We start from the raw sequence: 22,737 nt of genomic DNA on the forward strand, positions 1-22,737 counted from the left end.
CCAGCTCCTCACGTACATCGTCGGAGAGGGTCTTGGGTGGCAGACCATCCAGATAATGACCAATGACAGCTGCAGGGAGACATTCACTTGGGGCATACAAGTCTGCATAGTATACAGCAAAACTTTCAGCAATGACGGAGGAATCTATGAGGACGGACCCATCTGGGCCCAAAATGCCCGCTAGGGCCTGGGAATGGAGCGATATCTGACACAACTTATGTAGTAACCTGCTGGACTTATCCCCCAACTGGTAGATCCGATTGCGGGTCGCCAGCCACGCCTGCCGGGCTTCCACCAGAAGAAGATGAGCATATTCCTGTTGCGTCAATAGGAGTTGGTGGGGAGCCTGCCGATCAGCCCTATCCCTACTACAAGTTTCTAACTCAAGTAACTTCGCCTCCACCTGTGCGAGGGACTCCCTATGTCTTCTGCGGGCGGCTGCGCAAAACGAGATGTCCATCCCCCCGAGTGCGGGCTTCATAGCCTCCCAGAGGCAGTCAGCTGTCTGCACTTTCCCCGCATTGGTTGACAGAAATTGGTCAATAGCATCACCCATATGCTCTCTGTATTCTTCCTGTTGGAGATTCCACGCCAAGAGACGCCACCGGAAGGGCCGCTGCGCCCAGCCCACACGCAAGGTAAGGGTAATCGGCGAGTGATCCGACAGGCAGCGCGGGAGGATATCAGCAGCAACCACACTCCAGTCCATGTCTCGGGGGATAAAGATGTAATCCAGGCGGGAGAATGAGCCATGTACAGCCAACATGAATGTATAGCCCTGTGCAGATCCATGCAGGCGGCGCCAACGATCTCCGACCAGATCCAACACGTCATTCCAATCCCGCTCCACAGCAGCTAACCCATCCGGCAAATCTGTTCACAAAGATACAAGCTTTTCCACCAAGCCCCATGAAAGAGGCGGGGGAGCATAGACGCATCCCAAGACAATGGAGTCCGACCCCAGCGTCCCCTGCAGAAGCAAATATCTACCCTGTGTATCCCTCCAGATCTTCACATGTGTGTATGGAACTCATCTGTGGATCAGGATCATAACTCCCCTTTACCCCCTCACAAACCCAGAATGGAAGACATGTGCGTACCCAAAGCGGTGAAAACATAGCGCCTTAGTTCCCATAAGATGGGTCTCCTGCAGCATGAGAACGTCTGCGTGCGCTCGCTTCGCTTGCTTAAGTAATGCGCCCTGCTTGATTTTGTCCAGCGCCCCTCTGACATTCCAACTCATGATTTGAAGGGTCCCAGAGGGATCCCACGTACCACTAGATGACCCCATCATGGAAGTGTGGGAAGTAGAAAAGTGTACTAAACCAGAGTATAAGGTCTGAATACAGTGGCTCGGAAACAATGTAGGCTAGTGCGATCAAACAACAAACCCCCCCTCCTCCCCCAAACATCCCAACAACACCTCTCCACCCTATACCTCAAAAACGATGAAGTACCTGTTGTGGCGAACGTGAGTGGCCGACCCCAACCGGCGGCCCCCTCCCCCGCCCACCAATGGATTCCCAACTTACAGCCCATAGTCAGCTGGCCCTTCCCTCATCAACCCATATGTTGCGGGGAAATCGGCCCTAAATCGTGCTTCCCTGGTCAAGGCAAACATGTCAAGGAGCTGTGAACATGGAGTACCCCCCCACATCAGTCTGAGGTGGTAGGCAATCACTGGGCTGATGCAGTTCGAGATGCGGTGCCACCTGATTGTGATCGACGTCTGGACCTGGAGCGTCTGTTCCCCTTCCCTTTCTGCGCAGTTGGTTTCCGCACCATCTCACCTGATGAGAAGTCAGAGTCTCTCTGGGGCGGCGTATGCGGGCGAAGACGTACTGTTTCATCTGTCCATTGAAAGACCATCTCCGGGGAATCAAAGAAATGAGTGTGGGATCGATAGACCACCCGCAGTCTGGCTGGGTACAGCAGGGCATAAGGGAGGTTAAGTTCTCGAAGACGGGCCTTCGCCGCCATGAAGGACTGCCGCCGTTGCTGGACTAGTTTAGTGTAGTCCGGAAATATGAGGATACAAAAGTTGTTAAAGAGGAGCGGACCCTTAGCCCTCGCCTGTTTCAGGATAACGTCTCGGTCATGGTAGTTCAATAGTTTCATAATGACAGGTCTCGGGCGGGCACCAGGCAGGGGCTTCTGAATCAGTGCCCTGTGGGTGCGTTCCACAATGAAACATGCTGACAATGACCCCTGAGGGAGCCAACTCTCGAGCCACTGGGTGAGGAACCGCTCCATGCCACCCTCCTCGCATCCCTCCGGGAAACCAAGGAAACGGAGATTATTACGCCGGGCCCTCTCCTCGGCATCCTCCACCCGGGACACAGCACACAGCAAAGTCCTTGTCCTTTCCGTGGCAGAAACAGCCACTGCAGGCCAACCCCAGACAACAGACAGCAAAGGGGCAGTAGCCCTCCTCAGTTTCTCCAGCTCTTCTCCTTGGCAAAGGTTCCTCTTGATTCCCAGAAGTGATCTTTGAAGTCTTTTCTATCCCTGAGGCTTCCAACAGGAGGCAAGCTCGACTTCAAGCCTTCGGAGAAAACTCTAACAGCAGGATGATGTAAGCACAGTCCAGTCCTTTCCCTGCTCAAGACAGAAGCAACCACTGCAGGCAAACCCCAACAGCACAAGGGCAGTACTCCTCCTCCAGCTTTCCCGGTTCTTCTTCCTGGCAGGTTCCCTAGTTCAGCAGTAATCTAAAGTTCAGGGGTCAGGGCCCCACTTTTCATAGCACAAATTAATTTGTTCTCTGGTGTCAGAGAAGCTCTTTGCCCAGCCAAAACCTGTTCTATCCTCTTAGGTGCAGCTGTCTGGCAGGAGGTGGAGACCGCATTGTCCCAGGCATACCAGGCCCATTCAGGAGTGAAAGAAATCTCCCACCCCCCTGCTCTAAATGCAGCCCAGGTCTATTCAGCCCTGCCCTGACTCATCCAGAAAAGGCAGGACACACATCAACCTCTCCCAGGTGGCCATCTGAGAGAGTGCATATCCCAAGCTGCTGTCATTCAGAAACCAGACACTCAATCCACAAACCAGCAGAGGCACACAGGATGGCTAAGCAAGAAAATAACCACTTTCTAAAAGTGTTATTTTCAAACACACAATGTTAAAAATCATCTTTACTAAAAGATGCATTTTTATATTCTGAGTTCAGGCATACTAAACTCCATCTTTCTATCTTGACCCAATAGGAAGTTATATTTATAAAATAAACTCTCATTCTGTCCTATGGGACAGATAGCCTTTCAATAGTGAAAGTCAAAATTGGCAGTATTTTATCACCAGGACTTGCCACACACATCAGGAAATGTCCTACCTTTCACATACGCTGCACCCTGCCCACAGGGGTACCTTAGGCCTACCATAGGGGTGACTCATGTGTAAGAAAAGGGAAGGTTAGGGCCTGGCAAGTGGGTGCACTTGCCACGTCGACATGGCAGTACTAAACTGCACACAGACACTGCAGTGGCAGGTCTGAGTTACATTTACAGGCTGCTCATGTGGGTGGCATAATCAGTGCTGCAGGCCCACTAGCAGCATTTGATTTTCAGTCCCTGGGCACACACAGTGCACTGTACTAGGGACTTACAAGTAAATCAAATATGCCAATCTATAAACACAATTTAAAGGGAGAGCATATGTACTTTAGCACTGATCATCAGTGGTAAAGTGCCCAGAGTCATAAAACCAACAAAAACAGAGTCCAAAACAGGAGGCCAAAAAGCAAAAAGTCCGGGGATGAACCCACTGGACAATCCAGGTCTAACAGTGAGGCTTTGGGGCTCATAAAGGAAACATTTTCCTGAGTAAAGTGATTTGGTAAAAGCAGAAGCTTGCAATCACACAGTCTCTGTTTCCAGTGAAAGATGGCTGTCAATGGACTTGGCCCATTTAAGTCAGTCATAGCAGAGGTTTAAAACTCCTCACTTTCCTCCAAATTCAAAATTCAGTTTTCTTTCCTACTTGTAGTTACTAATCTTTTGTTTTCTAGATTATGTATGCAATCGTAATTACACTAAGATTGAAAAGATATACAGAATATTTATATCTTTTGATACACAAACAAAGAGTTGATTATTATGTATGAGTTACTTATATAGGTGTGCTGCAGAACTTAGGGATTGGCACGCGGCGGATATCCACACACTGGCGGACTTATACCATGAAGGGGGCCTCCTGCCGTTCGCGACCCTGGCGGAGGAGACGGGGCTGGCGCAGGGCCAGTTTCTCCGACACCGGGCTCTGGTAGAGACGCTGACGGGTCATTGGGGGGACTTACGGGAAGAGCCGGAGCAACACTTAGTGCTGCAATACCTCCATGTCATGGGCCGAGGGGGGCATCTAATCAAATGGTTTGCTGCGGCCTTGCGGATACATGTGGCGCCGAGCCTAGGGGCACTGCGCAAGAAATGGGAGGGGGATCTTGTTCGCCCTATGGTAGATAAAGAGTGGGAGAGGATGCTGCAGGGGCCGAGGAGGATACCTCGAAACATGAGATTTCGTCAAATACAGTTTTTTATCCTGCACAGGGCCTACCTTACGCCGGCTGCCATTAATAAGTATTTTCATCGCGTAGACGCATGCTGCCCCCGCTGCGCAGTGGTTGACGCCGACCTACTCCACATGCTGTGGGGCTGCCCAGCACTACAAATGTACTGGCAGGCGATCCATGGGGAGCTCCGCAGGTGTACGGGCCGGGAAATTCCATCTGAGTGGCCCACTTATTTACTAAATCTCTTTCACCGGCCGCCCCCGGCTAAGGTGGCCTCTAGTTTTCTCGATCGTAGTGGCTAAGCGACTTATCACCAAACGTTGGAAGGCAGACGGGGCACCACATGTGCGAGCATGGCGTAGTTCTTTACTGGTGTGGGCGAAGGCGGAGGAGGTGGCACTTCGGGCAGGAGGAGACGCTGAGCCTTAGAGTGACACCCATCGCATCCCAATGGGGGGAGATGCTGCAGGCTCTGCTGCAATCGGAAGGGGTGACCCCGGGTGGTGGCAGGGACGCGCTGTCAGAGCTGAGCTAGGCAAGGGGGCGCAATCGGCCTGATGGAGATGCTGCGCTGGTGGGTGTGGGAGGCTTACAAGTGAGGCCAGTGCATGTCGCGGACCAAATCTTAGTGCTTGAATTGGTCCTGACGGTGGGGGCTAGGGAGTTTGGAATCTGACGGGGAAGGGGATCAGAAGGGAGGCGCCGTTTAGAATAGAACTTGCGAGCTGCTGTTGGAAGTTGTTTTAGTTGCTAGGCTGTTGAGGAGACAGCTACCCGGTCACTGAGCGGGGAGTTTAGCACTGTTTGTATAACTGCTTAGGGATGCACCGGGATTAGCACGTAACTGATACAGGAGATGGTGAGCGGATGCTCTCCACGAGGGCTACGGCCACAGCATCACGCATGGTGAGAGATTTGCTCAGAACCTCGCAGGTTGTAAATTTGGGCACTGCTGTTTACTTTTCAGTTAATGTAACGCAGCCGGACTACATGCGTTGTGCGCTGACATTTAGCCAAGTGATCTATGTAACGATGCTCACTGATTATATATGATGTAATATGTGATTCCACCTGCAAACTCAATAAACAGATTTCTAAATAATGAGTTACTTATATAGGGAATTTCTGTCCAAATGATTTTTTTATTCAATGATCTGTGGTGACAAGCAGGTGGGCACCCCTGTCCAGTGTGGTGCACGGTACCACCCAAAAGCACGACAGCTTCCTCCAAAGTGTGGTATATTCTTGTCCCACAAAGCACTGCACTTCTAAATTCATGATGGACGAATCCTCTCCGACAGAGTAAGACCTGGCTAAACCAACCTACAGTTGTGGCTCATTTACATTAGCACTCCCCCAGCCCTTCTGCAAATTCCTTCCCTGGCCCTGCCGTCTTGCTGGGGCACATGATTTGGGAGTAGATAGACCTGGCATTCCTTCACTGCCTTCCTCTCTTTGAAGCCCTGTTTGATTTACCCAGCCCCCCTTTATGATCTATCCTCTGATAGCTTGCTCCATCAGATAACCCCTATTCTATGCGGCCACTTATCACATCATCAAGGCATCCTGTTAAGGCTAAACAATCAGCCAAGACTACTAGAAGGCTGGATTTTCGCTTGCAGAAGATAACGTTCTATAACTTCTTTTCTGTACTAGTTATGATATATTCAACAGTAGCAAGCTGTTGGATTTATCATTGTCCATCTTTTAAGCCTTTGAATCAGATGTTAGCCCCTTCCTAGCAATAATTATAATGTATTTACATATTCTTAAATTAGCCTGTTGAGCTAATAATCTACAATGGGGAAAACTGAAGTGGCAGTTTTTCTCTCACCAGGGCTTATAAAACGTCTTTTATAAAGTCCCTTCAGTTAAATTACACCCCACCCCTAGGGCACCCAGGGAAGACCGTAGGGGTGACGTCTGTGTAAGAATAAGGTAGATTACCACTTTGGAAGTGCCTGTGGCACAAAAGTCGAATTTGCATGTAATTTACTTTTAAAGACAAAGCAAGGCTGACTTTAAAAGTGACAGCAGGCAACACAATAGTGCTCCCTACAGTGCAGGAAATCTACTGTATCTGTAAAGTCCCTTGCCCTGTTATATACTAGGGACTTTAGGTAGTTTGCATCCCCTTGTCCTCTTGATTTACACGGTCTGGCATTGCCAAATTTAATTATACCTTACATCTTTTTCATCAGAGCAGTTACTCTGGGCCTGTTTATCAGGGCGCATTCAGTCAGTTACCACGAGTATCAGCTAAACACTGGGGGTGAACAGGGCAAAAAGGGTGATTTTTTCACAACAAGTAATGTCACATAATAGCTAATGTGTATTGATACAGCCTTTTGAAGAGCATTTGGAAGTAAATTGTAACAAAACTCTTAAGTGAGCCTTTTTATGTGGGAAATGAGTCTATTCCAGGCAATAACTGAAAAGGTTAATGTCCTGAAAACAAGGTGGGAACAAATCTTGATTCGGAGGAAAACTTCAGTTTCCATCTGAATCTGGGTTATAATCAGGGAACAAATGTTGCACACTTTGGGGCACATTCACTACTTTATAAACCAACACCAAATTTGCTGCGCTGCATTGCTCTTGGACAAGGGCATTTCAAAGCCATAGCTACTAAAATATTGTGCTGCTGCTCTCTTCCTCAGCAATGGAGAAAATTGATCTTCCAAGCACAAGTCTTTGCGCAATAGTCCAAAAGTTTGTAGGGGAGTATATAGTATAGGTTTCTTATGTGAATGGTACCCTTCCAATTCAGCCCTTGATAAAACTAGTGCAAAACCATAAAATGTGATGGGAGCAATACGTCTAACCACCGGCAATTGCTCGGGTTGGCATTCCATGTGCGACATGCCCAAAGTGCTCATTTTGCCACTGCAACCAAGCTACATCTACAAAATTTTAAAGTACATTTCCAATGTTTTAGATAGACAGCACCCTGCTCTTGGGGCTGTCTGGGGCCCACCTTAGTGGTGACTTATATATATTATAAAGGAAGGTTTGAGCCTGACAAAAGGTTTATTTTGCCAGGCTGAAAAGGCAGTTTAAAACTGTACACACACAGGCTGGCCTGAGACATGTTTAAAGTGCTACCTAAGTGGGTGGCACTATTACTGCTGCAGGCCCACTAGTAGCATTTAATTTACGGGCCCTGGGTGCAGGTAGTGCCACTGTACTGGGGACTTACAAATAAATTAAATATGCCAAGTGGATCTAAGCCAATCTAACATGTTTTAAGGAGAAAGCACAGAGTCCCAAGGTCAACAAAAGCAAATTCAGCAGAAAAGAGACAACATTTTTAGGAATAGCCCTGCAGAAAGGGCCAAGTCCAACAAGCATGAATTTAGCTACGAATCAACAGCAGAAGATTGCTATACAATAGTGGAGGGGTGACGTAGTACATCAAATGGTGGAGTGAACGGAGGGTTGATAGTGGCCTGGCAGATTACAGCACAGGCAAGTGGGAGGACAGGCTCTGAGTCAAACAGCAGAAGGGTGAGGGGCAAGGTTCAGGGGAGGGGGATCAATGCCAGCAAGAGCATTCGCGCATATGGTTTGATTGGGTACTATTATGATGCATCTTGGTATGTAGGAAGTACCACTAAATTGAGAATTACATTTTAATGCTCTTTTGAGGCATTAGAATGATGCACATATTACAAGTCTGAGTATCTAACCTAATATACTCAGTCAGGGACACCTTCATAAAATGTGCATCGACTGATGAATAATATAATATGCACACTTGCATGTAATATAATATAGGCATGTGCGCAAACTGATGATTAGGCGCGTTGAAGACTGGAATGCAGATGCAAGTCTGCACATCGCATAATGCACAGATGCATGCTGTTCACAATACATTTCACATTCAGGGAGGATAGATACAAATCTGCCACGAAATCATTTGCTCAATTTCTTTAATCTTTTCTTTGTTACATATCACTCCTAATAATGTCACATTTATAGTTAATTAATGAGAATTGGTCCCTCTTTTTGTAGACTAAGAATAAAACCAACTCTTGTTTTCTTTAGATGAAGGACAACCCAGAGAAGATCACTGATCAAATAAGCAAAGATGTGACATGGCTTTGCTCCCAGTTATTCACACTATGGACACAGTTCCTGGAATCTGTAACACTACATCCCGAAGTCACAATGTACCTCACTCGGGAACACCACACGCTAAGGGTAAGATTGAAGTGTGTGAGCAATTGCTTAGGCAAGATGATTGCTCTGTTTAAGTTAACCATCATTCTCAATTATTGATTTTTACCAAACAAACTGAACTAACATTGTTGAATGACTGCAATTGCTGTACAAACTGTGGTTGTGATTCACTATGCTTTATCTATGAGTAGTTGTGTCATACTGCTGGCTTAGGTATGAGTTACACTTGAATATCCAGGTCTGCATCTTAAAGAATGCTCTATGAGTAGGAGTGTCTTGCTTCATGCATAGGCTTGACTTACACTTTTCCAGCCCAACAGTCAGACACTACTCATAGAAAAAGCTTTGTGAATCAGGTCTAGTATATTTTCTGTCATTATGTGAGAGTCGGTATTCTATCTTAATATCGACTCCAGTGGAACGTACTACCAGAATATCGAGGACCAAGGTATTGTGAAGGTGAGTTTATAGGTAAGTATAGGTTACTTTACTTAACTCAACATATATGTACCTTAACGATCTATGGATAAATCTTAAAGGTACGTAGATTTACAATTAAGAACCGTAAATCTATACTTACCCATAGGCAATTACCATCTCAATATTTTGGTCTTTCATATTTTCAGCATTATAATTGGTAGCATGATGTTTCTGTTGTCAATATATTAACATACAATTGTGAACATCTCTAACCAACAGCAAAGAAAGTAATAGTGTTAGCAACATTCTAGGATGCACAAATTTGAGTGAGGGACCACAAGTGACCTACACAAGTATGTGGAGAGTTTGTGAAAACAGAATTCAAGCCGGGGTAGCTCATGTTGAACTACATGGATCAATGCTGACATATGCATTAAGGTGTAATAGCTTCTGAGTAACGGGGTTGGTGAGATGGATTTCTTGATCATAGGTTTCTTTACTCCTCACATAGATCCACATTTTATGACATGAGCAATTTATGCAAGTATCTCAGTGGCTACAATCATACACATATTCTAGGAACATAAATATAAATTTGAGCAAATCATGCTTGAAACCAGCGCGTGGACAACCCAGTTTGCCAAGCAGTGCACTTGGCAAATTCAAATGAATGAATCAAATTAATAAATCAGCCAATTATTAAAAGAAAATTCGATCAGGTGTTTTATTGGCTAAGCCTATACTCATACAAAGTTAGCACACCTCCTTTTTCTTGTAGAAGATATTTTTTTAAACTACCACACTGCGCATAAATCCCTCAAGTGGTAGTGTGTTATATAGATGTATGGGTATCTTTGCTTCGAGTCATTCTGGGTGAAAAAGTTCTAAATGATTTGCACTTGCTAATTATGAAGAAAGGATGGGCTGACAGGATCATACTCTTGCAAAAAGAAATATTGATGGACAGAATGCAGAACAATGTCATACATTCACCCCAGTGCAGAGATCTGGGCCTAAATCCATCGTTTTTTTGCTCAGCATGCCATTCCAGTTTGGACCCAGCCATATGCAAATCAGTCTTGACCATGTGCCCCATGGCAACAGTCCAGCCCGAACTGCATGGCCAGGTCCTCCCTGGACTGGAAACAAGCATCCTAGGACCGGTTTCGGGGTTTCACCCCTCTTCAGCTAGGATAGCTTGATTCCAGTGGCATGGAGAGCACAGGACTCACGTCTGAGCATACCTGTCCCACTCAGGGTGACAAATGCAAAAAGAACTATTGATGGACAGAATGCAGAACAATGTCATACATTCACCCCAGTATAGAGATCTGGGCCTAAATCCATCGTTTTTTTGCTCACCATGCCATTCCAGTTTGGACCCAGCCGTATGCAAATCAGTCTTGACCCTGTGCCCCATGGGAACAGTCCAGCCCGAACTGATATGATGGATTTAACCCAGATCTCTTTACTGTGGGTGAATGTTGTGATTTGTTCTGCATTCTGTCCATCAATTGTGTGTATTTTGCTTTCTCACCCTAAGTGCGCCAGGTATGCCCAGACGTGGGTCCTGGGCTCACTGTGCTACTGGAATCAAGCTATCCTGGCTGAAGAGGGGTGAAACCCCGAAACCGGTCCTAGGATGCTTGTTTCCGGTCCAGGTAGGACCTGGCTTGGCAGTTCGGGCTGGACTGTTCCCATGAGGCACAGGGTCAAGACTGATTTGCATGTGGCCAGGTCTAAACTGGGGTGGCATGGTGAGCAAAATAATGATGGATTTAACCCAGATCTCTTGACTGGGGATGAATGTTGTGATTTGTTCTGCATTCTGTCCATCAATTGTGTGTCTTTAGGATCATACTCTTTTCAGTTATTTTATATTGAGACCACTTATTCATTCCAATTAGAAAACAATGGTGGCTCAGCTTAAATTGGAAGGAATATATTAAACGTTCACTATGTAATTATGTGAAAGAATAAGTTATTTTCTCAGTTTATCTTCGATTACCTCGTAAGGCGAGGCACTAATTAGGAATAGTAAAGATTAACACTAAGGGGCCGATTATGATTTCAGTTGCCTCCGACCGACATCATGGCAGAACTGGGACAGACCAACCTCTGGTTGGTGATCCCGACCGCCTAATTACTATGCAACCGTACATAGTACTGTCGCATACTCACATTTCAAAATGGGAACTTATGTTATGGCTGTAAACCGGCTGTAGCACGAGCTCCCATAGGGAAATGAGATCTTGTGTTCATCCCTGCGCTGGGTGGCAGGCGCCTCAGGGTGCCTTTCATTTGGTGCAGAGATCAACATGGGGGCACAATAGGCGGCCCCTTGGCCCCCAAACGGAGACCACAAAGAGAAGGGGGCCCTGCTAGGGGCCCCCAAACTCACTTTCCGACAGACTTTGCATGCCGGAAAGCCCAGCATGAAACCTTCGGAAACCGAGCATCGTAATCTCAATGGCGGAAACACCATCCATTGAGATAACGGGCAGGCCTCTGACTGGCCGACGGGCTCCTTGAGCCCATCAGAATCCAGCCGGAATGACAGGCCGGTTTCAAATTCGACCGCCTACATTGTGATTAGGCGGTTAGAATTGAGACCGATGATCTTGGATAGAAAACCTTAGGTCGGAAGCTTTCCGACCGAGATTGTAATAGGCCCCTAAGTCAGTTGTCCTAAACTATTGAAAAGCTGTAAGAAATTATAGTGAAGACAGACTACACCAGCAATTAAGTGAAGGGCTCATATTACCAAGCTGAGAAATAATGCCTAGGCTTTTGACATATAATATATATATAATCAAACACACATCCTGTGGGACTTATTTGGGTGATTACCTACTATGTGGTTTAAAGTCAATCAGTTAAATCATACCTATATATTTGACACATTTGTTTCATCACATACAGTAAATCATAGGAAAATAAACTAAACAGAGACTCTTTTGTCATTATCTCAGATTTAGTCATTCATCTGATGAGTATAATTTGCATATGCAATATATACAATGAATCATAATGCAGACAACTCAGTCCTAGGGAAAATGTGAATATATGTATACACAAAAATGTACAGGGGCACTGAATAACCCGTAGTTGATATTGTCTTTCGACAAAAGTTTGCATGAGATTGCAAACAAATTGTTAACATATGCTTCACATCCTATGTATCATGGAACAACAAAGAGAAGGGGGTAGGGGGTCCGACCGGTATTACGGGGTGGGTCTCATCAGGATATAGCCATCTACCTGATACACTAACATAACCAAAAGCATGCAGGTAACGCAAAAAGGTAACTATCTGTAATTTCAAGTCTTACTGAGGAGAGACCCCAATGATGAGTTGCAAATTAACTGAAACTTGAGGAACTTCAAATCATGAAGAGCTACCCCTAATGTCAATGCTCCAGCGGGAAAGGGCAAATTTACATATCCTCCCTGCGTCACAGACCCGTCATCACACATACTCATTCACGCACTCATTCATTGGTGGTGCCCATAACACCAACACTCATACGTCTCACTCGAATCTGCACACAGGAGGAAGAGAAGCGCTGGACATGTGGGGGGGTACCTTATTACCTATAGAAAGAAATATTTACAGTATTTACATCTTATACATCTGCACTTATAGAATCCTAACTTTAACATCAAGGCACTCCACCACTTGGTCGATGGACCAATTAGTTGGACTGGTTGATGGTGATTTAGAACCAGCTAAAACACATTTAAAGTCTCAAAATCTTTAATCAACACCCTTTAAGGAATTACAAACTCATTCTCTGTTAATAAATGTTTAGTTTATCTAATTAAATTCACCCTCATTGACATAATCAGCATTATAATCAATCAGAATATTAATAACATTGGCATAAACAGTATGACAATTATATTTACCTAAGCTCTGATTTTGACGACCATTCTCCCGCAACCTATCAGCCCTGCATAAATCAAATCCCTTCCGATGTAACCCTCCAATCAAATGCAGGCTACAACCCCAATCGGTCCGGAGAAAAGTTCTTCCGCTCGACACAGCACAGTCCCATAGATCTCCGGGGACCCGGTATTCGTGCAAGCAAATCGGTCAACGGGGATTCCGATCACTTTCCTGGAATGCAACCACGACTACTTACACCCCTCTACTAACCCCCCTTTTATAAAAAAATGTGGGTAACATGCTACATCTGCTACATTGGGAATGTCTCTGATTGGCTAAGCCATCACAATTTGCAATGTCGAGCTTTATTCACAGAGTTCTTTGTTTCTCACGCGACCAAAGATGTAATTCCATGGTTTGGACAGTTGTCATGCGAAAGGGTCCGAAGTATCAATATGCAGGCTTCTAGGTACAGGTGTCCTTTGTATTCTCTGTCAGTCACCCTAGTTGAGTTTTGGCAGTCCTCCACGTTCCCATCCTTGACGAGGAACACTGTGACCCGGTCAGAGGACGCCTGGAGATCTTCAGAGCCATCAGAGTCTGCGCAGTAGACATCGCGCTCACTCGATGGTGGCCACTTCCGAACTCCATTTTGGATATTGCGGCCTAGTAGGCCCGAATGCCAACTTAAGCGAAACTAACATAAAGAGTAATTAATATACGGAAATGAAAATTCTAATGTTTAAACCCACACTACTTCCTTTATATATTAGTATTTTCCTAGCTTATAGCAACATTTAAAGCAATAATACTCACCATTTTGTCCTTCCAGGAACGCAAACCATTACAAAGCAACATAAATCATGCAAAATTCACAACACATGCTGCAATTAATATGCGTACTTCAGTTAGTCATTAGAAATATTTGTCATGCACTTAGCATTTTAGACCCGCGTGTAATTCATGTTTATCAAGTTGTGATATTGGTTAATGTCAACACTCCAAACAGTTAATACAAGCTAATAGTTAGAAAGTTACATAATTAGTATTTTATCATGCAGAATAGAGAAGGTATACAACATTTTTTTTTACCTGCTCCACCATCAACTCAAGACTCATAAACAAATCTAGAGAAAACTCCAGGATCCGTGAGTGTACACACCACTGCACTCTGCATCAATGCAGCTAAGCTTAGATCAACACAGTAGGTGATCTCCCAAATTAGTCCTATGGGACGCTAGTTTGATAAAATAGGCTTACCCTAGACTCTGTGGGCATATGGACTTGTCCTTGTTAGTTGTACTTAGATTTTGTGAACAACATGAACTCAATTCATTAAAGATATGTAATCAGATAAGGGCGAGGATGGAAGGTAAGAAACCTAGGACCAAAAGGGAAGACACATTTCATTTAGGGTGCAAATAGTAGCACTAAATGTGTATATTTTAATTGAAGCCAGAGGCAGTAGCATCTGTAAAACAAAATACGAGGTTAATCAAACTGACTTTCCTGTATTACCCCAATGACATTACAGGAGGGAAACTAACATAAGACGAAACCCCTAAACTATCAATATGAGAGGCAGCATATGATCCATGACCCGAGTTTGAATTCAGTGAGTAAAAAAACAAGATGCCAATAAACAACTAAATATTCATTTTCAAAAGTATAACATGCTATTGATGCTATCTACAACTTTTTAACTAAGGGGCAGCCTTTGCTGGATAAATCACACTTTATACAAGAGGTGCTGCTGAGATATGCCGGGGCACATCCATGGTATGCTGGAATGCAATCACTGACGGTTAGGGCCAGGACATGGACTGTGCAATCATGGTATGTCAGCCTCAACATGCCCAGTTGTTGCCAACATATGAACAAACTACTATTTCTCATGCCAAGCTGCAGCAGACATATGCTCAGATGGAGCTACCCCATACCCAAGTAAACCGCTACATGTTCAGATGCAGCCTTGCAGGATGAGGCAACACCCCACTGGCCTAGGTGCATTCTCAAAGTCCAAGTGCATCCACAGGCGCATACTGCCACCCAATTCCAGGTAAAGCTGCATATGACATCTTATGCCTTTTACAGATTCCTTTGCTATGATAAAGCCCCACATGCCTATTAGGAGCATCGGTTGCACATTTTCAGGACCTATTAGTCCACATACCTGCCCCTACACTGATTTATTGTCACCATAGTCTATTGTATACATGCCCTGCTGCAACCTTGTTTTCCCAAGGGCCACCGTAGTAAAGTGCAGTCGCATATACCAAGGGGTAACCATAATGTGGATATGTTCAATGTTTGTTTTACAAGGTCTGCCTCTTATGCACATGTGAACATTTACTAGTTCATTGTTAATATACCAACTATTTCTACGCGGTGTTTCATATACCTTCGTACACTCTCAAATGTCCCCGTAAAATCATCTTATATCTTGGTGTATCCATCTAATAGGATGGTGCTGGTGCTCACATGCAGACATGACCATGTTTAGCCTCACCTTTGAAGTTACAACCATACTTGCTCAGGTATAATCTTTCCACACAACAGTTCTCTTATTGGGACTTACCCCATGTTACTGTAGAGGGGATTAGTTCCTGACTGATATCTGTGCTGGCTGTAAGACAGACCACCACAGCATTGCTTTCAGGCGTCAATCATTCCATTGCTCTCGGCTCCAACTGCAGCAGTGGAGACACCAGGGTCACTGGAGGAAAACTCGTCCTAGCGCTGGTCAAATAGTCTCCATTGTCTCACACTAGCTAAAGGGGTCATATGGCTCAGCAATATGGTGTCTTGCCCCTGTGCTCAATTATAAAGTAATGTAATGTAAGGTGGATTTGTAGCGCGCTGCTTGTCACTCATGAGGGTATCCAGGCATTACCTTCTTCACCCAGGGCATTTGGTACAGAGGAAGCCATCAGAAGGCACACCAACACATACTGAGCAGCATCCTCCAGTATTGTTCTCCCTTCTGGTGGCTTTATCTACCTCCAGCAATTCCTGGTGACGTTAAAGAGGTGGGGGGGCAAATTTCCACCCTTGGTTGCACCCACAGTATAGGTTAGCGGAGAGGAGAGAAATACGAAACATAGAGATATCTCATAGTGCTTAGAGATCCGTGTGTCCTATCTGCATTGTGATTATTCGAGTGACCACAGGAGTCATGGAGAGAGCCCCGTCAGGGCCTCCTTTGAATCCCAGTGTCCTGTAAGCCCTGTGATTATTCTAGTGACCACAGGAGCCACACAGGGAGTCCCATCAGATCTTCCTTTGGGTCCCAGAGTTCTTTCTGCTCTGTGATCACTTCAGTGACCACATGAGTAAAACATTGAGGCACATCAGTGACAAAGGGATTAATAAATGTTTCAATCAATACCGACCCCAGTGTGTCCTCTTGGCCAGATGGGATACAGTCTACAAAAATGATGAGAACTGTAATTAAATTTTTTAAAAGTGAGGAATGGTCTCAAACTGCTGTGGACCAGAAAAGGCGTCCGCCTCTCCACTGAAGAGCAAAGAAGGAGGCCGGTGTCATATATATGATGTGTGTACAGTTGCAAAAACATATGGATGGAGGGGTGCAAATTATATCAGAAAACAGACCTTGATAAGAAATTCTGTTCATGATTCACAATAGGTAAAAATAGGTGTAGTATACTTGATCTTAAGCAACTTGCATGACACTGTCCTAGATTTAACTATTGAAAGTCTAGAATCTTACAAAATAATTTAAGAATGCAGATTTACCTGGTTTAGGAACTTGCTAAATGAAATTAGAAACATGGTAATAATCAATGGAGTCCCTTTGTAGTTGTGTGGGGTGGCACAAATGTAAGTCCTAATACCTACCCTTTACATTGCCCTTATTAATTGCATTATAGGAGTTGTCTAATGCAGAATATGCAAATCAGGCAAAGATTTGCATCTTACTTGATGTCAGAGAAGTTGAACAAAAGTGATCATTCCTGAAGAGTGGTCAGAGAGTGGCAGTGTAGCCAAGCGCAAATGTACACATTTGAAACTGTTTTAAAAGGGGAACACTATGTAAAGAGCATGGAGTTTTACAAGCCATCAAAAGAGGAATTGGATCTTGTGGATGTCATATCTGAAGGCGCCAGCGAATTCAATCAACGTGGCTAGATTGCAAATTAGTCATTAAAAAATATAATATAAAATAAAAATAAAACAGTAATTTGTATTTATATAGCGCTTCATAATGCACTTGTGTAATGTCTATGCACTGTAGATAACATTTGGTACTGTTGCCCAATTTATGCACATTTTACCACCCTCAACAAAATGGAAAGCGGAATGAAGTTTTCTGAAATCAAGTGTATCTTCTTACAGATCAACACCTGGTTTAGCGGGCAACGCTCACTTAATTTAGGACATGATAGTTTATCATGTATAGCTTGATCAATGCTGCCCTGGCATACTAGGACACTGTATGCACTTTGCAAATAATTTCCAAAGCCACACTTGAAGTATTAAGTCACGCTATGTTGAACTTGTCTCAGAGTTAGGCACAAAGATCACTGAAAGGGCAGAGGACGAGAAATACAATAATACAAGACTAGAATAAAACATCTGATGAAGGTGGATGAAATTATCATCTAGTCTACATGTGGGAAGAGAAACTTCAGATATTATAAAGGATGGCAGTACAGTAAAGGTGAATGGATTACTATTTACATATTCCATGATTCACACAGAAACTTGGTAAGTTCTGTCATGGCTGAAATCTGCCTATGCATACTAGTCCTGGTGACTCACAAACGTACCACTGCGGAACATACACATTCTGTGATTTATGCGTAAAAGATTCTCGATATATACAAATAATAGGGAATTGTTCCTATTTCATTATCTCCACGTTTGCATAATATAAACATTGCATATCTCACGCACCCATAGGGTTAGGAAAGATATGTTTACCTGAAATGTTTATCCTTTCTAAGCACATCCTAGGAAGGTGGACTTTTTCACCCTTTTTGTCACCACTGTGTGACATTTCCGCATCATTCTATGCACACGTTTTAGAAAAGCTTTGGAGAGTTGAAACTGTGTGGGTGCACACCTCATTTGCACTGCACTTCACAGACCACTCCTCTGACACTCCCCTGTATATGCGAAGAAAACTTACAGATGTGTTTTCCACATGTACGTGCAACTTCTAGGTATGATATGGCACAAAACTATGCATGTGAAATTTAGGACATTTACTATATGTAAACCCTGCTATTGGACCCACATAGTGATAGGTGCCGGCTTTTGGCTTAATCAATTTAGGACTCTACAGTTTAGCAAATGTCACAGCCTGGTTATATATACATGGGAACATATTCAACAGTGTTAAGTTGTCCTCATGCACATTTTCACATGACTTTTAAAGACAAGACCAGGCAACAAAACCTTGGCTTCTCCTTCGTAAGTGAGATGACAACAAAACCACTATTAAAGAAATCCACTGGCTCCATGTCCAAACCAGGATCTAGTTGAAGCTCTTGTGTACCATCCATAAAGCATACTGTGGCAAAGCCTTGACTCCCTACAGAAACTAGTACCGCACTACACTCTAACTAGAATCTTTGCTAAACATCTGCCCATCAAATCACCAAGGATCATTCAGGTGACTAAACCACAGAACAATCAAGGACCTACAACCGAGTACTGAAGTTGAGACTCAAGCCAACTACATGTGTCTACCTTTGAAACTGTTTGAAGCCAAATTACTCAGACTTGCATTAAACTCACCTCAATTGGGTTTGCGATCCAAAGCTTCTGGACTAAGAAAACGACCCTTCCACCTGGATTCTAACTGTTGTTCTAGGCCCTATCTGCAGGGCCATCACCAGACATTTGGCCTTCCTCCTCAAGTTTTTTATTGAATTCATTTTCTTGGCCTTAGGACTCTGTGTACTTTGCCACTGCTAATCAGTGCTAAAGTACTTGCACTCCCTCCTTAAAACAAGTTAGTTTGGCTCATACCATATTGCCAAATTTAATTTACTTGTAAGTCCCTAGTAAAGTGGCACTACCTGTGTCCAGGGCTTGTAAATGAAATACTACTAGTGGGCCTGCACCACTGATTGTGCCACCCACTTATGTAGCACCTTAAACATGTCTCAGGCCTGCCACTGCAGCCTCCGTGTGTGGGCAGTTGTAAACTACCATTGCGACCTTGCAAAATAAGCCTTTTGCCAGGTGCAAACTTTCCTTTTTAATACCTATATGTCACGCCTAGGGTAGGCCCTGGACAGCCCAGAGGGCAAGGTGCAATGTATTTTAAAAGTAGGACATGTACTTTTAAGTTTTTACATGTTCTGGCATTGAAAAACTCTTAAATTAGCTTTTCACTACTGCAAGGCCCACCTCTCCAATAGGATAACATTAGATGAGTAACTTATTGCATTTCATACTTGTAATTTCCAAATGGGAATAGGTAACTACTACATGCTTGGTGTCTCTGGAATCACAATCTAAATTCCTAATGTTTGGTGAAGTTGGATTTTAAATTGCTATTCCGACAATGCCATTTTTAGAAAGTTGGCATTTTCTCGCCTTAGCCATTGGATGCCTGCAGCCAGTCTCTGGGTCACATGAATGGGTGTAGCTGACAGTTGGGCTTTGTGGATTCCTCTTAGAGAGCCACACACAATGGGGAGCGTAGGTGTGACTGGATGGGCTATCACTGGCAGAATGGAGGTCGGAGATTGTGCGGAGACAGGACACAGTCTACTCAAGTGTAAGTGTCCAAACGGCTGCAAACTCCCTGTATTTAGTCTGGAGCCAGGCCACCAGGACAGCAGGCTGTCTGTGTGCTTAAATAGGCAGACCTCTAGAAGTTTCTCCCCACTCCAAAGGCAAAACTGTGTATAAATACTGGACCTCAGACACCAACTCTTAAGTACACTTCTGAGCCCGTGGATACTGTGCCGGAAGAATGACTGCTGTGCTGCTGAAAGGACTCTCACTCTGCTAAAGAAACTGCTGCCTTGCAGTGCTGCCCTCTTACCTGGGGAAGGAGAACTGGACCTGCAACTTCATCTTCAACCAAGGACACCTGAGTGACTCAAAGGGCTAGTCTGCTGGCCTCCTGATCTGAGCCTCAGGGACATAAAAGGCTTCCCAACATCCTGCACCAGCGCCTGGATTTAGCTGCAGAGAGTTCCTCACCCCCAAGTCGTGCCCTTAGGTCCTGGAACCTTGGTGTGTCTCAACATGCTTAAATGAAGCTTTTGGGCTCTTTGAAACCACAAACAGGCCTGTTTGCATCAAGACCTCGCAGCTCGCACCTCAATTCTATATGAAACCCATCAGCCCAACTCTTCACACTCCAGCATCGACCACTCGCGTGTGACCACCACCAAGTAGCTCCCATCCGCGACACCCAGCCTGCCTTTCGTGCCATGCTGACAGCCTTCTGCGATACTCTTCTTGCTCCTCGCAGCCCTCTCCAACATGAAAGCAACTCTTGATGCTGTCCTGAAAGGGTAAAACCTCAGGAGGACCAACCTAGGGACTGTATCCAACCTGCGCTCCATCGTGGTCGGCCTGAAAGTGTGGTTTTGTGCTTTTTGACTATTTTCACTACATTCTGTTAAAATTCATATCTCTGGATCTACTTATTAGATTTTAGTCTTTTTGGTCTTGTTTTATTTATTAAATTGATTTTCTAACTTGGATTGGGATAAATTTTGTCTGGTGTTTTCACTGTTTTGCTGTTTGAAGTGTTTCACAAATACTTTACACATTGCCTGTAAGTTAAGCCTGACTGCTTTGTGCCAAGCTACCAGTGCGTTAGCATAGGTTAATTTGGGGTTTGCTTGTGCCTTACCCTGACAAGGATTGTGATTGCTACTTGAGCTTGGTGCACACCCAAGTCAAACAACAGCCCAATTTCTCATACTAACTCACCCCATAATGCTGCATTGTGCCACACAGCCAACAAGTGCTCTTAAGCAACTGAAAAAAGATAAGTAGCTCTTTTCGAAGCACATCAATAAATAATTAAATAAATACATTTTAAAAATAATTACTGTTAGAAATGGCGGTTCTGGGTGGCTAGGGTATGCACCTAAGCCAGGCAGAACCTACCACTCCAGTCAGGGTGAATAAGTTACACACCTAGGATAACCTCTGCTCACCCCCTTGGTAGCTTGGCACAGAGCAGTCAGACTTGTCCAAGAGGCGATGTGCAAAGTATGTCTATAAACACACACACACAGTAACACAGCGAAAACGCTACAAAAGGACTCCAAACAAGTTTAGAAAAATAGCCAATATTTGAATATAACAAGACCAAAATGACAAAAATCCAACATACACAAATCCAGTTATCACTTTTAAAAGATTAAATCAAGTTTAGCTTTTAGAAATCAAAAATAGCTCTAATCAAGGCTATTTGGCAGCGGTCGACGACTCCACAAAGACAGTCTGACCTCAATGGAGCGAGGACCAGTTACGGAGTTGGGCAGACCCCAGTACAGTACCTTGAAAGTGTCGGGCAAAAACAAAGATGATACGAAGCACAGAGTAGGTGAGGCATTGTGGAGGCCGGTGCGTCGTCCATTCCTTACTGCTGCAGTGGAGGTGAGGTGTCGGTTCCTTACTGCTGGGCAGAGTAGGTGACCAGTCGGTTCTTTACTGCTGCAGACGTTGAGGTGATGATGCGGTTGCCGGTGCAGCACCTCGGTTCCTTACTGTGAAGCGGCACTGATAAGGTGTCGAGGGTCAAGCCGCAAAGCTTCAGTTCCGCAGTGTCGATGCAGAAGCTCTGGTGTTGGCTGGACCCAGGCAGCGGTGTAAGTCAGGGCAGTGCGTTGTGCTCTTCACGAGCAGGGTCCTCGGCTCCAGTGTAGGGTGTGGTGTGGCGTTGATGCTGGGGCGCTGTTATCGGTGTAGTGGGGCTGCACTGTAAGTCAAGGAGGTGCGTCATGCTCTTCGCGAGTGGTACCTGGTGCAGGCAGCGGCTTCGATGATGGCGTAAGAGTCAGAAATTTGCTGTCGCTGGCAACTGGGTCTGCAGTGTAAGTTGGGGCGGCGCGCCATGCTCTTCACAGCCAGTGCCTCTGTCTATGATGCATGCAGACGCATCTATGACAGAGTCAGGTTTGCTTTCCTTGGTTTGCAGCACAAACCACTTGACTCCAAGAACCTAGAAACTGGATTTGGCACCATTCGGCAAGACAGGACCTTCAGCAGAAGAGCCCATGTGCTGTTAGCAAGAACAAGTGAAGTCTTTGATGGCCCTAAGACTTCTCAACAGGAAGCTTGCTCAACTCAAGCCTTTGGAGAACCTCAGAAGCAGGATGTGGAATGCAAAGTCCATTCCTTTCACTTTCAAGACAGAAGCAGAAAAGCAGCACACCAACACAGCAAAGCAAATAGCAAAGTGGCAGTCCCTCCTGACAGTAATCTAGTTCTTCTTGGCAGAATGCACTCGACCCAGAGGTTTTCTGAGTATTTGGGGGTCACAGGTCCAGTACTTATACCCATTTTGGCCTTTGAAAAAGGTGAACTTCAAAGGACAGTCTATTAAGTGTTCAAGACCCTCCCTTTCCCTGCCCTGGCTCCAGACACACTGCAGGAGGTGAAGACTTCTTTGTGTGAGGACAGGCCCAGCTGTATTCAGGTGACAGTGTCAACTCCTCCCACCACTCTAGCTCAGGAAGACCCACCAGCCTGATGGGTCATCAGGACATGAAGGGCACCCTTCAGCTCCCTT

At 44.9% G+C, this 22,737-nt stretch overlaps 1 protein-coding gene across 4 annotated transcripts in view; it reads left to right on the forward strand.

Annotated features, from left to right (window-relative positions):
* FAM135B (family with sequence similarity 135 member B) overlaps nt 1–22,737 on the forward strand; it is a 1,149,009-nt gene that overhangs the window by 968,878 nt on the left and 157,394 nt on the right. For all 4 annotated transcript variants that reach the window (XM_085604871.1, XM_085604873.1, XM_085604872.1 and 1 more), the window contains one exon: nt 8,555–8,710. In XM_085604871.1, coding sequence (XP_085460997.1) covers nt 8,555–8,710 — 156 coding nt within the window. The remainder of the gene's footprint in view (nt 1–8,554; nt 8,711–22,737) is intronic.

Source organism: Triturus cristatus, chromosome 5_1, assembly GCF_964204655.1.
Source record: "Triturus cristatus chromosome 5_1, aTriCri1.1, whole genome shotgun sequence".
In the NCBI taxonomy this organism is placed as follows: Eukaryota; Metazoa; Chordata; class Amphibia; order Caudata; family Salamandridae; genus Triturus; species Triturus cristatus.